We start from the raw sequence: 13,873 nt of genomic DNA on the forward strand, positions 1-13,873 counted from the left end.
TGGTCACCAACCCTGTTCCTGGAGATCTACTGGTGCGTTCAAGTCCTCCTTGGAAGTTCGTATTTACAAGCTGGGAAGTCGTAACTACGACGTCAGGCACGTTCAAGTCACCTCAGTCGGAGAGGTAAGATGGTGGTGTACCTTCTCTTAATTAACTACAAAAAAAAATAAAGCAAGTTTTTTTCAACTCTACTTCTAGAAAATGAAGAATAAAGAATGCGCATCAGGTGTGTTTAGATTTTTTATGTGTATTAATCAATTTATGATGCCACTGTAAACTTTAAAAATACTGTTACATATTATATCGTGATTGTACAACGTTATCGTATTTTGTATAGGCAATTATACAAATTGCCTTTTCTTCTCTTCTCTGTGCCCCTCCTCCCCCTTCCCCTACCTCTCTCACTGCAGATGACTTCGCCACTTTCATTTCCAACAAGGTTACATCAATCAGGAACCAGTTCTCAACCCCAGACATGCACAGACCGGCTCCTCCTCCATGTAACTCCCAACTGTCCTCCTTCTGTCCCCCTCTCAGAGACTGATGTCTCTAAACTCCTCCTCACTAGCCATCCCACAACCTGTCCTCTTGACCCTATCCCTTCTCACCTTCTTCAGTCCATCTCTCCCACACTATTACCTGCACTCACACACATCTTTAACACATCCCTCTCTCCTGGCACATACCCTACCTCATTTAAGCAGGACCCGGGTTACCCCACTGCTTAAAAAACCATCACTCAACCCTGCTGTGGTTGACAACTACAGACCTGTTTCCCTCCTCCCTTTTCTCTCCAAAACTCTTGAAAGAGCCGTTTTTATTCAACTCTCCAATTTTCTCACACAGAACAACCTCCTGGACACCAAGCAGTCTGGCTTCAAGAGCAATCACTCCATGGAGACTGCTCTGCTTTCCGTCACTGAAGCCTTACGACCATCAACCTCAAGATCATCTGTCCTCATCCTTCTCGACCTCTCTGCTGCTTTCTACACTGTGAACCATCAGATCCTCCTGTCAACTCTCTCCAGCATGGGAATCACCGGAACGGCTCTGCACTGGGTGGAAGCCTATCTCTCAGACAGCTCCTTCAAGGTATTGTGGAGGGGAGGTATTTCTGAAACTCAGCAACTCACAACTGGCATTCCACAGGGATCAGTTCTGGGTCCACTCCTCTTTTCTATCTACACTACATCTCTAGGGCATCTCTATGTCTCATGGCTTCTCATATCATTGCTATGCTGATGACACCCAGCTCTATTTGTCCTTCCAGCCTGACGACCCATCCGTCTCTGCTTGTATCTCTGCTTGCCTGTCAGACATCTCGGTCTGGATGAGGGAACACCACCTTAAGCTCAACTTGGCAAAATCTGAGCTTCTTGTCATCCCAGCCTGTCCCTCAATCAACCACAACCTCACTGTACAGCTCGGCTCAACCACACTCAAGCCAACCAGGACAGCCGGGAACCTTGGGGTGATTCTTGTGTGATTCTTCTTTACAGACCACATTTCAACAACTGCACGGTCCTGTAGGTTCATTCTGTACAACATCAAGAAAATCAGACCCTACCTTACAGAACAGGCTACACAGATACTAGTCCAGGCTCTTGTCATCTCAGATCTACTCTCAGGCCTCTCAGCAGCTCCATCAAACCCCTTCAGTTGTCTCAGAATGCTGCAGCACGCTTCATCTTCAACCAGCCCAAAAGAACCCATGTCACACCCCTCTTCATCTCCCTCCACTGACTTCCTGTAGCCGCCCATATCAAATTCAAGGCCTTGATGCTCACGTACAAGACCTTTTCTGGAACAGCACCCCCTTACCTCAACACTCTTATGTTGCCTCTCACAATCTGTGATCGATTAACGACCGACGTTTAGTAGTACCTACTCATCTTGGCTCAAGGTCCCTTTCCGGAACCTTCACACTATCTGTCCCTCAGTGATGGAATGAACTTCCAACCTCAGTCCGGACCACAGAATCTGTCACTATCTTCAAAGCACTGCTAAAGACCCACCTCTTCCGTGAACACGTAACTAACCCCTAAAATGCCAACCCCACATTATCCTTTAAAAAAAAAAAAGTACTCAGCTCTTACACCTCAACTCTGCGAGTTATAAATCTTGTATGGTAGCACTACTTGTATTGTTCTCCACTTGATATATCGCTTTGCTTGTATTTCCTCATGTATAAGTCGCTTTGGATAAAAGTGTGCGCTAAATGAATAAATGTCAATGTAATTATCTTGTTTTATTGTAAATAAAAAGCCTGACAAAGATATGTTAAGCATTTTGTTTGTATTTCAATAACTCTCTGCATAAACCAAACACAAAATAACTGAAATCAGCTTCTGGGGCGAGTAAACATTCAATTTCAGTGTTTTCTTACTGACACGCCCCCAACTCAGAAACTCTGAGCTCGAACAAAATCCCGAGTTTCCCACTCGTAAATACAACGTTGTGCTGACATTCATGTGCGTGCAACTTGTAAATATTCCAACATAACTTGAACACACCATACAAAGGGGCGGCTGTGGGTCAGGTGGTATAACGGGTTGTCCACTAATCGTAGGGTTGGAGGTTCGATTCACAGAACACATGACACCACATGACTCCACATGACTCCACATGACTCCACATGACTTCATATGACTCCACATGACTTCATATGACTCCACATGACTTCATATGACACCACATGACTTCACATGACTACGTGACTTCACATGACACCACATGACTCCACATGACTTCACATGACTCCACATGACTTCACATGACTACGTGACTCCACATGACTCCACATGACTCCACATGACTTCACATGACTCCACATGACACCACATGACTCCAAATGACTTCACATGACTCCACATGACTTCACATGACTCTACATGCCAAAGTGTCCTTGGACAAGACACTGACTCTAAATTGCTTCCGATGGCAAGCTAGCGCCTTGCATGGCAGCTCTGCTACCGTTGGAGTGTGTGTGAATGGGTGAATGGGTGAATGAGACACAGTGTAAAGTGCTTTGTAGAACTGCTAAGGTAAAAAAAAAGAGCTATATAAGTGCAGACCATTTAACATACCTTCCTGACGACTTCAGTACTGGCCATAATGGTGGCCACCTGACCATCTAACACACCTGTTTTAGTTGAACAAGAACTTCTTAAGGCAGTGATTAGATCAGGGGTGTCCAATCTTATCCGCAAGGGCCGGTGTGGGTGCAGCTTTTCATTCCAACCAAGCAGGAGCCACACCTGATTCCACCTGTTTAATCAGCTGATCTTGGCTTTCAGTAGACTAGCTTGGTTGGAATGAAAACCTGCACCCACACCGGCCCTTTCCGGATAAGTAACGTCAGTCAAACTACTGAATTTCAAGTTAAGTAGTGTGTTATTTAATGACAGAGGATGGATAGAAAGGACATTGGAAACATGAGCAGGAGTGAACAGATACAACTGATGAGTCTCACAATAATACACATAGTAAGTAGCACAAATCTATTAGCGTCACATTTTTTAGGGTTTACAAGCAACCACGATTTCAAAATGGACGAGCTTCAGGTTTGCATTTAAACAACCTGCAGATTAAAAACAATGTTTTTTGGAGAAAAAAAAAATTAAGACGACAAAAGAACTAAGACCCGTGTGCTAATGATATCACACCGATAGACAGAGCTAAATAAAATATAAAACCATGATCAACTTATCGGGGGGAAAACAGGTCACATGGTGATGGTTGAGATGGTCATTTTTATCTCTTGATGTCCTGCGGTCAGTTTTTAAATGAAAGGGGGAAACGGTTTTGACCTGCTGAGCTGGAGGTGTGAATTTCAGCAGAATATTACACAAAACAAGTAATCCTGAAGTTCAGAGTAAAACAGAGTAAATGAAATTCTTTTTCATCACGTCCACCACTTTCCGTCTTCTCTTGATTTGTATTTATTTATATTTTGCGATTACGGTAACCGAAAACAGTGAGAAATGATTTCTTTCCTCATTCTGGTTTCGTACATTTCTCACAGCGTACCACATATCACCTAGCGCACGGGTTTACAACACGTGCGAATCGTTAGTACGTTTCTATTCCCCAAGACGGAAGAAAAGATCCGGAAAGTTCCCCCACTTGTAACGGCATGTACAGACAGCGTGTAAACACGCAAATCTTTTTGTTTGACTTCCGAGATTCCACTAATGTCTTCTGCCCAGCCAGTAGCAGAGCCGCAGCGTGATCACGGTGTGAGAAAAAACAGTAACGTCAGGTCCTTGAGAAGTGAAGGTCAGTACAGCGCTGTTAGGGGAGTGCGGTTTATTTCTGCTTACACGACAGAACAATATGACTAATGTGTTTATACAGAAAGGACACGGACTGTCGTTCGATCCTTACGCGTACTACGAGAACGCGGACCTACGCTAGACTCGATCTGTGTGATCAGAAATGTGTGTTCTACTGCTTTACTATCAATCTAAACACTGTAGGAGTTTAATTACGTTCAGGAACCTTAGGAAGACAGTTAAAGCTATTAATATGATATAAACTCCCAACCTTCCAATCGTTGGTCCAGCTGACACTGGAGACTCCTTCCATGTAAATGTTACAGAGCAATTACACGCTGTTTATGTGGAACGCCCGCCGTACCAGTGCCTGTGAATGAGCTGAAACAATAACGTACTAGAACGAGCATATCGACGTATATTAATCATCTCTTTCTGGCCAATCAGATTTGAGAAATCAGTAGCGTTGTGCTAGACAATAAAATAGCAGTGGGCACAGCATGGAACCCTGTGGCACCCCAGGCTGTAAGGCTGCGTTCACGCCATTTTGGAGTTACCGTAATTACTAGATGTTCACGTCGTCGGACTCTGAAATAAATGAATCTGCGTGAGATGTTTTTTAACTGCAAAATTCGTTTAAACTCTATTGTATGTCTTTCGCTGATTTTAATATTAATCGTGCAGTGTTGAGACGTTAATAATAGTCAATTATACACATTATTACACAGAAAGATTACGAGACAACTAGTAGATGATTAGAGTAGATACTTCGTTTATGATTTCCTGCAGTATTAGTCGAGGTACTGTATTTTGTCTCTTTCTTTTCTTCTTTCTTTCTTTCTTTCTTTCTGCTTAGGCATACTCTGCTCACAGTTAGGAAGGATACCTTGCTGGATTAGCATTGCAGCAGCTAGCCACTCAGGCCCCTTTTCCACCCAGGATCGATTTCCCGATGAGGCAAAGCTCTTAAATCACAGTGCCATGGCAGTGCTGACTCCACTCTACTCCTCAACCTGGAAGGGGGGGGCGGAGAAAAAGAAGGAAAAAAAAAACCCTAGCCAGAAATGAACGCATGTCACAACACCATCTATCACGGGCTGCAGCTGAGGACATGGTCTCCTCGTCTCCTCTCCTGCCCTCAGACAACACCGGCCCCAGAGTTATATCCAGTGTGTCTCCTAAAGTAAGACGGAGCATTACATCACTGGCTAATGGAAAGGCCATGTCAGCTTAGAGAGATGTTTGGCAATATCTTATTAGGACTGACATGCTGTAATGCCACCGTGTATAATTCACCTACATCTCCAACACAGTCGGGCAAAAACAAATACTCACTGAGACACACGCTGCATCTTCTGAAACAAATTACAGAAGCTAGCCTGCATATCCAAAGCTACAAACAGCCCAAATATATTATGTTGCTTCTCTGCATTCCAATATTCAAGTGCATAAGCATGTTTATGGAGAGTTTAAAAAAACCAAACGGACGCATCAGTCAACAAGAACAAACTGACAGTCCCATGATGCATTGTGACACCATGGTGATGTTGGCAGGCTCAGACGTCTAACTATGTTTTTAAATTTTAATTCCTAAAATTAATTCCTGAGAAATTAGCCATACAGCTGTATTGTCTTGAGCCTTTTTGCCTCGTACCTCCGAGGTTGGGGGTCGAATCCCACCTCCACTCTGTGTGTGCGGAGTTTGCATGTTCTCCCAGCTCTTCAGGGGTTTCCTCCGGGTACTCCGGTTTCCTTCCCCAGTCCAAAGACATGCGTCGTAGGCTGATTGGCGTGTCTACATTGTCTGTAGTGTGTGTGATTGTGCCCTGCGACAGGGTTTGCACCCTGTCCAGAGTGTCCACCGCCTCGTGCCCCGAATTCCCTGGGATAGGCTCCAGGCTCCCCGTGACCCTGTGTAGGATAAGCGCTACAGAAAATGGATGGAAATTATCCAGGAAACCCAGAATGCTGTTGCACAATACACACAGGCAGAGGTATTGCTCAATAGTGAGTACACAGGGTGTTTTAATCACACGTTGGTACGTTCTCTGTTCTCGTGTCCTCGTGAACATATTTCCTAAGTCCATTTCCCTGTTCGTGGTATTGAGAAACACCCGGGGGCTCTGTAGCAGCCACTCATGAATGACCAATTCAAATCAGAGATGCAAATGATTGTGCAAGTAATTACTTGCCATTTGTGAGGTGTTGTAAAAAGCTGTGCTCATCAGGAAATGAATAGGAAAACATCCCCGCTTCGAATTATCTCCTGTGATATTAAAAGCTTTGTGGCCGTCTGTTCTATTAACTCAGCAAAATTCAAAATGAACAGCTTGTTTTTTTCTCAGCGTGAAGCTATTATGGGAAGACAATCGAAGACTCCTCTGTCCTGAAGAAGTCGGAAAACTTAAAGTTATGACCTTACCTCTGTTCCAAAGTGTTTACACTGGAGACTCCTTACAGAGAACTTCACCCGTTGAATGTGCTGTTACTATAGAAACGTTAAAACCTGTATAGAAACCTCAGAGCTGCTGTTCTGACACCAGACGTGATGTCTGACTAAACTATGGACTTGGGGGTCGACGGAGATCACCTCTGGTGCCTCGGGGTTTTTAAAGCAGCTGAGCACTTTGGAGAAGATTAGGTTTCTCCCTCGACACTTCCCAGACACTAAAGATGCTGGTTAATGCCTATTATAGTCATCCCACATAGATCACTGCGCTCTCGTGTTTGCTTTGGAATAACATCGCTGACGTCACGTCCACGGAGAAATAAATATGTCCGAGTCTATATTTACGCTTTACTACCGTGAAACTGGAGCGTCGAAGACGAGGAGCACGAAGGAAACGTGACGTCTGTACTCAACCGGATTCCCAATTCATGGAAATGAATAAGTACGGCTAGCAGTGATCGAGCAGAGAGGAACAGATAAGGAGGGTTTAATGAGACAGAGAGATAAGAAGAGAAATAAAGAGAGAGAGAGAGAGAGAGAGAGAGAGAGGGAGAGAGCGCTGATCTTGATTGAACAGCAGGGAGAGCACTCTAATGGGCTGGTCTCTATCGAATGCACAATCGGACAGGTCTACCTTAATGTACACAGAGTCATCCGTCGTTTCCCTAAAGTGGATTAGAGCGCTCTTTAAAGGTCAGTCAGCAGGCAGGAAGACCACGCCGGATTTCCTGACATCAAGAAGCTTGATCAGCTCGTTGTCAGAACACACAAACCCCCTCTGCCCATTTTTTAATCTACTCTGCTGTGCTCAGAGTCTCGGCTAATGAAATGAGATCAGCTTGGCCTAGAGACAGCTCGTCCTCCTGATTAGGAGCTGCGTCGAGCTCACTACGTCTCGCTGAGTCGCTCGTTTCGCACTGGAAACCGGGTCCGTTCTGAACACGATAGCGAGAAAGTCGAAATGCCAAGTTTATTGTCACGTCCACAAGGACGGCACAGAACATGCGGCGGAATTCCTACGTCCAGTGTGTTTCTCCAAAGGTTTAGTAGCTCAGAAGTTAATAAAGTGTCACTGATTAATGTTTCGCGCTACACTTTCAATATCATCTCCAAGCTGAAGTCGATAATCACAGTGTTTACCCCAGTGGGAAAATTTATTTGGCCCAGGAAAGTTGTAAAAAAATATATAATTTTTTAAAATCATCTGATTCATCAGCGCACTTCAGCAGAAACGCCATTTCCACCGAGATGCTGTTAGGTGTCAGCAGCATCGCTCTCACTGCGTAAACCACAGCCTATAAATTGAGATTCAATTTATTTGAAGGAGGATTTATGGCCGTGGAAGTCTAATGGAGGAACCTCATCTGGGGTTGTCACATCAGGGAGCACTCCTGTCTAATTAAAATAAGGAGTGGATATTGTGGACGCAGTAAAACTTGAGCTGTCACCATAAGCCAGAGAGAGAGAGCGAGAGAGAGCGAGAGAGAGAGAGAGAGAGCGAGAGAGTGAGAGAGACAGACAGGAAGTCTGGATGCGCCGATAGATTTTTCCAGCCAGATCAGAGCCATGAATTTTACTGCGGAGAGGAGGAAAAGCCAACAGATTACTCACCTCGGTGCTCTTTTCTGCATTGCTTATTCCAAAATATAACGAGGTTCAAACTGCAAAATTAATGGCACCCTTTAAAACAATGGACAATTATAATTGAATGAAATAAACATTACGGGAAAATGACAAAAATTTCCACTCAAACAATTGGAGAAACTGTTTCCTGGGGGCAATAGTAATATTTTCTCTCAAATATGTCCCTTCATCTTCCATCATCATGGCACCGATCACAGATCAGGTTCTTTTCGTCGGGAAGTTAGTTAGTGGACAGTTGATGTGCATGTAATGTCATCATGAATTCTGCTGAGTACCGGCATATTTTACTCAAACCTGGTTGCATGTGACGATTAAATAAATGAATTAGTGAAAATGAGTGCTTTGTGATAAACAGCGTACGGATTTGAAGCCGTGAGTTCACGCTAGTGAATGTCAGTGTGACACAAGACCGCTGTGTTTCACCGTACAGAGCAGCATCACAGCGACAAGCAACAATTACATTGAAATGTTCCCAATTCTAGGCAAATTCTCTCTCTCTCTCTCTCTCTCTCTCTCTCAAGGCTTTAATATAAACAGGAATGTGGTCTTTCATACAGATCTATGGACTGCAATGGATTTACTGTAAGACTGACGGGGTTTGGGGTTCCTGGGTGGAGGGTGTGAGTGGGGGGTCTGATGGGGTTCTTTTTTTAAAATGTAAATATGTAAATATACCACACTGATGCATTAAAGGCATCTTAAAAGTAAAAAAAAAATGCTCTCTCTCTCTCTCGCGAGACATGCTACTCCTGAGATACCAGACCTGCCTGGTCCATCCTGATGTCCTACTTCTAGATGGAGTTCTCATCACTTGCTCTTACATTTATGGCAGATGCCCATATAAAGCGCGACTTACATTTATCTCATTTATATAACTGAGCAGTTGAGGGTTTAGGACCTTGCGCAAGGGCCCAGCAGTGGTAGCTTGGTAGTGCTGGGGTTTGAACTCCTGACCTTCTGATCAGAAACCCAGAGCCTTAAAGCACTGAGCCTCTACTGCCCCGGTGTTGCTGTTGCCGAGGATGACCCCCACACGGACAGACTGAAGATACATGAGATTACTGTGTATGGTTTTACTCAAAAACCATGAAGATGGCTGTGGATGCTCTTCCTTGGATAGCTTTAGGATTGCGAGTGCTATGCATTCAAGTCTCCACCACTGACTGGTCGGAAACTTCCATACAACAGACTTTAAGTTCAAACCGATATGAATTCAGAAATGACTCTGATGCCCATCAGCTCCTGGTTACACAATTGCACTTTTTGACTCTACAGTAAACAGTTATAGAAGAGTAATTATTTATGATTGTACTATCCAGTGTCACTCAGATGAGGACGGGTTCCTTTCTGAGTCTGGTTCCTCTCAAGGTTTCTTCCTCATATTGTCTCAGGGAGTTTTATTCTCACCACCGTCACCTCTGGCTGCTCGTTGGGGGTAAATTCATACATTTAAAATCTATATCCTGTGTTTATATATTTCTGAAAAGCTACTTTGGGACAATGTCCACTGTTAAACACGCTACACAGATAAAACTGAACTGAACTGAAATGATGTATGACGCAGTAAAGAGCAAATCCAAATGACGGTCTGAAACGATTCCTCAGCTCGACCCTGCGGACCGTGTGGACTGCCGTTTCTTCAGTTCCCCGCTCACAATATTATTATATCTGCAGTTAATTCCCATTTACTGTCTGACGCAACAAAGGCAGAACCATGCTTTCAGTATCCTGTCATATACGATGTCTCATTAAATGTGTATCGAGGCATTAGGAGGAAAAATAAAGCTTGTAATGAAGCAGCAGAGATCGCTGGAGCCTCTGGTGAGTATACGCAGCTAGTACAGTTAGCTCGCTTCGCTAATTAAATCTGCTGGTTAAGCTCGTACAAAGCTGAGCATGTAACAAGTAAATCAAACTTTTGAATGGATTTGAAACTAAAGTGCTGTGTATGAATTGTATAGTGGCGTGTAAGCTATATATTTTGCTTTAAAAAAAAACAACAACATGCTGGACAGGCCACGCCCACAAGCGGCAACATTAGCGGTCACTACGCACCCACAAGCGAGTGTGAATGCAGGATACGCTTGTGGGATGTTACCGGAAGCGGCTCAGTGCTGTTCTGTGTAGGGTTGTGGATGGGTTTTAAATAAGTATATATATATTTTAATGTATTGCTTGGAATAACCCAATACACCTTCCACTTTATTAAGAACGCCTGTTCACCTGCTCATCCACGCTCGAATCGGCCAACCGAGTGTGAGCAGCGCAGTGTATAAAATCATACGGTGTATAACACTGTACAGATCCAGGTCAAGATCTTCCGTTAATGTTCACATCCAACATCAGAATGGTGAAAAACACTCAGTCATCTCAGAAAAAATAAGTGCCTGTTTTTTTGTTTTTTTTTCCAGAAAAATCACAGGATGATGCGAAAAACAAACAACATCGAGTGAGTGGCGGTTTTGCACACACCTTGTGCAGAACGCTGAGAGAGGTCAGAGGAGAACGGGTGGACTGGTTTGAGGCGACGGGACTGCTACTGACGGTAACTCTGTGCAACCGTGGTGAGCAGAAAAGCATCTCAGAAAGAACAACCCATCGAACCTTGAGGTGGATGAACTACAACAGCAGAAGACCACCGCAGGTTTCAGTCCTGTCGGCCAGGAACAGGAGTCCAAGGCTGCAACTGGACAGGTGAAGATTGGACCAACAGCTGGACTGTTATTAAAGTGCACATGTTAATAATGTTATATATTGTATATATAGGTTATATATGTTGTTGACTTATTAAGGGTGCCAATAATTATGACGCTGACTCTGTATGCCTAAGCAAGAATATAAGGCAGCACTGCGTTGCTATGAAGTCTGTATGAAACAGTGAGAAGGCGCTGTGGAGGAAGATGAGCACAGCTCATATGATCTGATGGTTATTAATTAATTCATTAATTTATACATGTGTATATTGTTATGTGTGTCTCGGGGCGGCGCTTCAGAAGTGCTGAAACGTTCCGCGTGCAGTTCGGCTTCCAAAGCTCGCGCGGAGCGTCGCGTCTGCACAGCACACGGCGCAAACTTTTGCGCCGATTAATCGCCAGACACGCGCGCGCAGCGATCAGTGTGTGATGAGTCCAGGAGAACTTCACGGTCGGGGCCGCGCGCGCCGGCGGTGTGTGTGAGTTTTTTTTTTTTTCTTTTACTACCGGAGCAGATTCGCCGTCGCTCGGACACCCCGCGTGCGCTCTCGTCCCTTCTCTTCTTCATGCCACCCAGTAATGACAGAGCTGAGCGACAACGTTCGGGCTTCAGAGTAGCTCGCAGCTCGCGAGGAAGTGCGCCGCCGCCGCCGATCAGCTCGCGACGCTGCGTTGAATCCGTCCGAACGGGAGAGTTCCGCGGCGCGCGCCGGACCGTCGACCCGCCGCAGGGATGCGCGGCTGCGATCATTTTGCGCTCACTTTGGGCTTCGTGCCTTTCCTGCTCAGCCACTGCCTCCTGTTCTCTGCGCTACTGCAGGTGAGTGTGTATGCGGAGAAAAACACCCGCGCGTGAGTGCATTAACGCATGCGTATGTGAGGGTCTGGGATGAAAAGATCTCTGGACCATCTTTTAAGAGGTTCTTTGGAGTTAGAACCCTTACAAGTGACTCTCGTAACGTTCCCGCAAAGGTTCTTCATGACAAAAGGCTCTAAACCCATGCGTTCCGGTCCAAACTGGATTTTTTGTAAAAAGTGGAATCATATTATTTTCTTTTATTCGGCTACATTTCATTTTTAATTAAACTTTATGCGCGTGGATCATTTTCTCGATTACAGCGGGTTCCAGAAAGGGGCTTTTCATGAAAGTTAATACACTGCAAATATTCTCTCTCTCTCTCCCTCTGTCTGTCTGTCTGTCTGTCTCTCTCTCCCTCTCTTTCTCTCTCTGTCTGTCTCTCTCTCTCTTTCTCTCTCTCTGTCTGTCTGTCTCTGTCTCTCTCTCTCTCTCCATCTCTCTCTCTCTCTCTCTCCCTCTCTTTCTCTCTCTCTCTGTCTGTCTCTCTCTCTCTCTCTCCCTCTTTCTCTCTCTCTCTCTCTCCATCCCTGTCTCTCTCTCTCTCTCTCTCTCTCTCTCTCTCTCCATCCCTGTCTCTCTCTCTCTCTCTCTCTCTCTCCATCCCTGTCTCTCTCTCTCTCCTTCTTTCTCTCTCTCCATCCGTGAATCTGTCTCCCTCTCTGTATTTCTCTGTCTTCCTGTCTCTCTCTCCCTGTCTCTCTCTCTCTCTCTCTCTCTCCCTCTTTCTCCATTCCTGTTTCTCTCTCTCCCTGTCTCTCTCTCTCTTTCTCTCTCTCCATCCCTGTCTCTCTCTCTCCCTGTCTCTCTCCCTGTCTCTCTCTCCCTGTCTCTCTCTCCCTGTCTCTCTCCCCCTGTCTCTCTCTCACTCTCAGCAAGTGTCTAAGATTATCTAACATTTCTCGTTGAGATTATTACATAATAGCATCATATTTCTATCTATTCCTCGATCAGTTTTCTAGTTTATTAATGAGTAGGAATATGCAGAACTAATCTTAATAAGCGTATATTTGTTTAAAAGCAACATAATAAAGAGAATTATTCATTGAATTTGTGTATATTCAGAAACTCCGGAATATATTTACTGCAGCGTGTATATTTATTACTGAGCTCGTAATTACGATAATAATTATTTTATTATGTGGTTCGACTGATCACTCGGATTGAATGTGTTTAATCCGAACATCTGCGACTCAGACACAGGTCTGTCTCCAGATAACACACAGCTGGATTATTAGTGCACACATTCAGATAATGAGACTAATCTTTCAATCAGTCTGATTATGTTCATGAGGTAAGCCTGTATTTATTTATATATATTTATATATGTATGTATCTCCACGCTGTATATTTCTATATTGCACCGGTCATGCTCAGGTCATTTTCACTCAAGAATGAAAGGAATGACAGAAAACAGTGCTGAAATATTAAGTGCTTGGAACGGCGAGGCCGAGTCGTCTGTTTGCGCTGTACAGCGAGGACATTTGGGTTTGAGATCAGAAGATGGAGATGAGATGATGTTTTAGGATTGCAGCTTTTATTTCCTGGTGTTTACATCTAAATGTTTAAACAACATAAAATATAGAGCCGTTTGTATCAGACGGCCCAATTTTTAGGCGAGCAAAAGTATAGGAACGGATCAGTCTTGAAGTTAATAAGTAAATAACACTTAATATTTGGTTGTGTTTCCTTTGCTTGCAGTAAGTGCATCAATCCTGCGACTCACTGACACCAAACTGTTCGTTTCTTCTTCTGTGAAGCTTCTCCAGGTTTCTCCTGCAGCTTCTTTCAGTAGTTGTGTGTTTCGGGGGGTTTCTCTCTTCAGTCTCCTCTTCAGGAGGTGAGGTGCTGATCAGTTGGGTGAAGGTCTGCTGATGGACTTGTCCAGTCTAAACCCTTCCACTTTCCCCCTGATGAAGTCCTGTGTTGAGGTGGAAGTGTGTTTTGGATCGTTGT

At 44.4% G+C, this 13,873-nt stretch overlaps 1 protein-coding gene across 1 annotated transcript in view; it reads left to right on the forward strand.

The window, feature by feature from the left end:
* The first annotated feature begins 10,868 nt into the window (after positions 1–10,868).
* prima1 (proline rich membrane anchor 1) overlaps positions 10,869–13,873 on the forward strand; it is a 36,546-nt gene continuing 33,541 nt past the window's right edge. The window contains exon 1 of the mRNA XM_053614938.1: positions 10,869–11,881. Coding sequence (XP_053470913.1) covers positions 11,795–11,881 — 87 coding nt within the window. The 5' untranslated portion in view covers positions 10,869–11,794. The remainder of the gene's footprint in view (positions 11,882–13,873) is intronic.

This window comes from Ictalurus furcatus, chromosome 25, assembly GCF_023375685.1.
Source record: "Ictalurus furcatus strain D&B chromosome 25, Billie_1.0, whole genome shotgun sequence".
In the NCBI taxonomy this organism is placed as follows: Eukaryota; Metazoa; Chordata; class Actinopteri; order Siluriformes; family Ictaluridae; genus Ictalurus; species Ictalurus furcatus.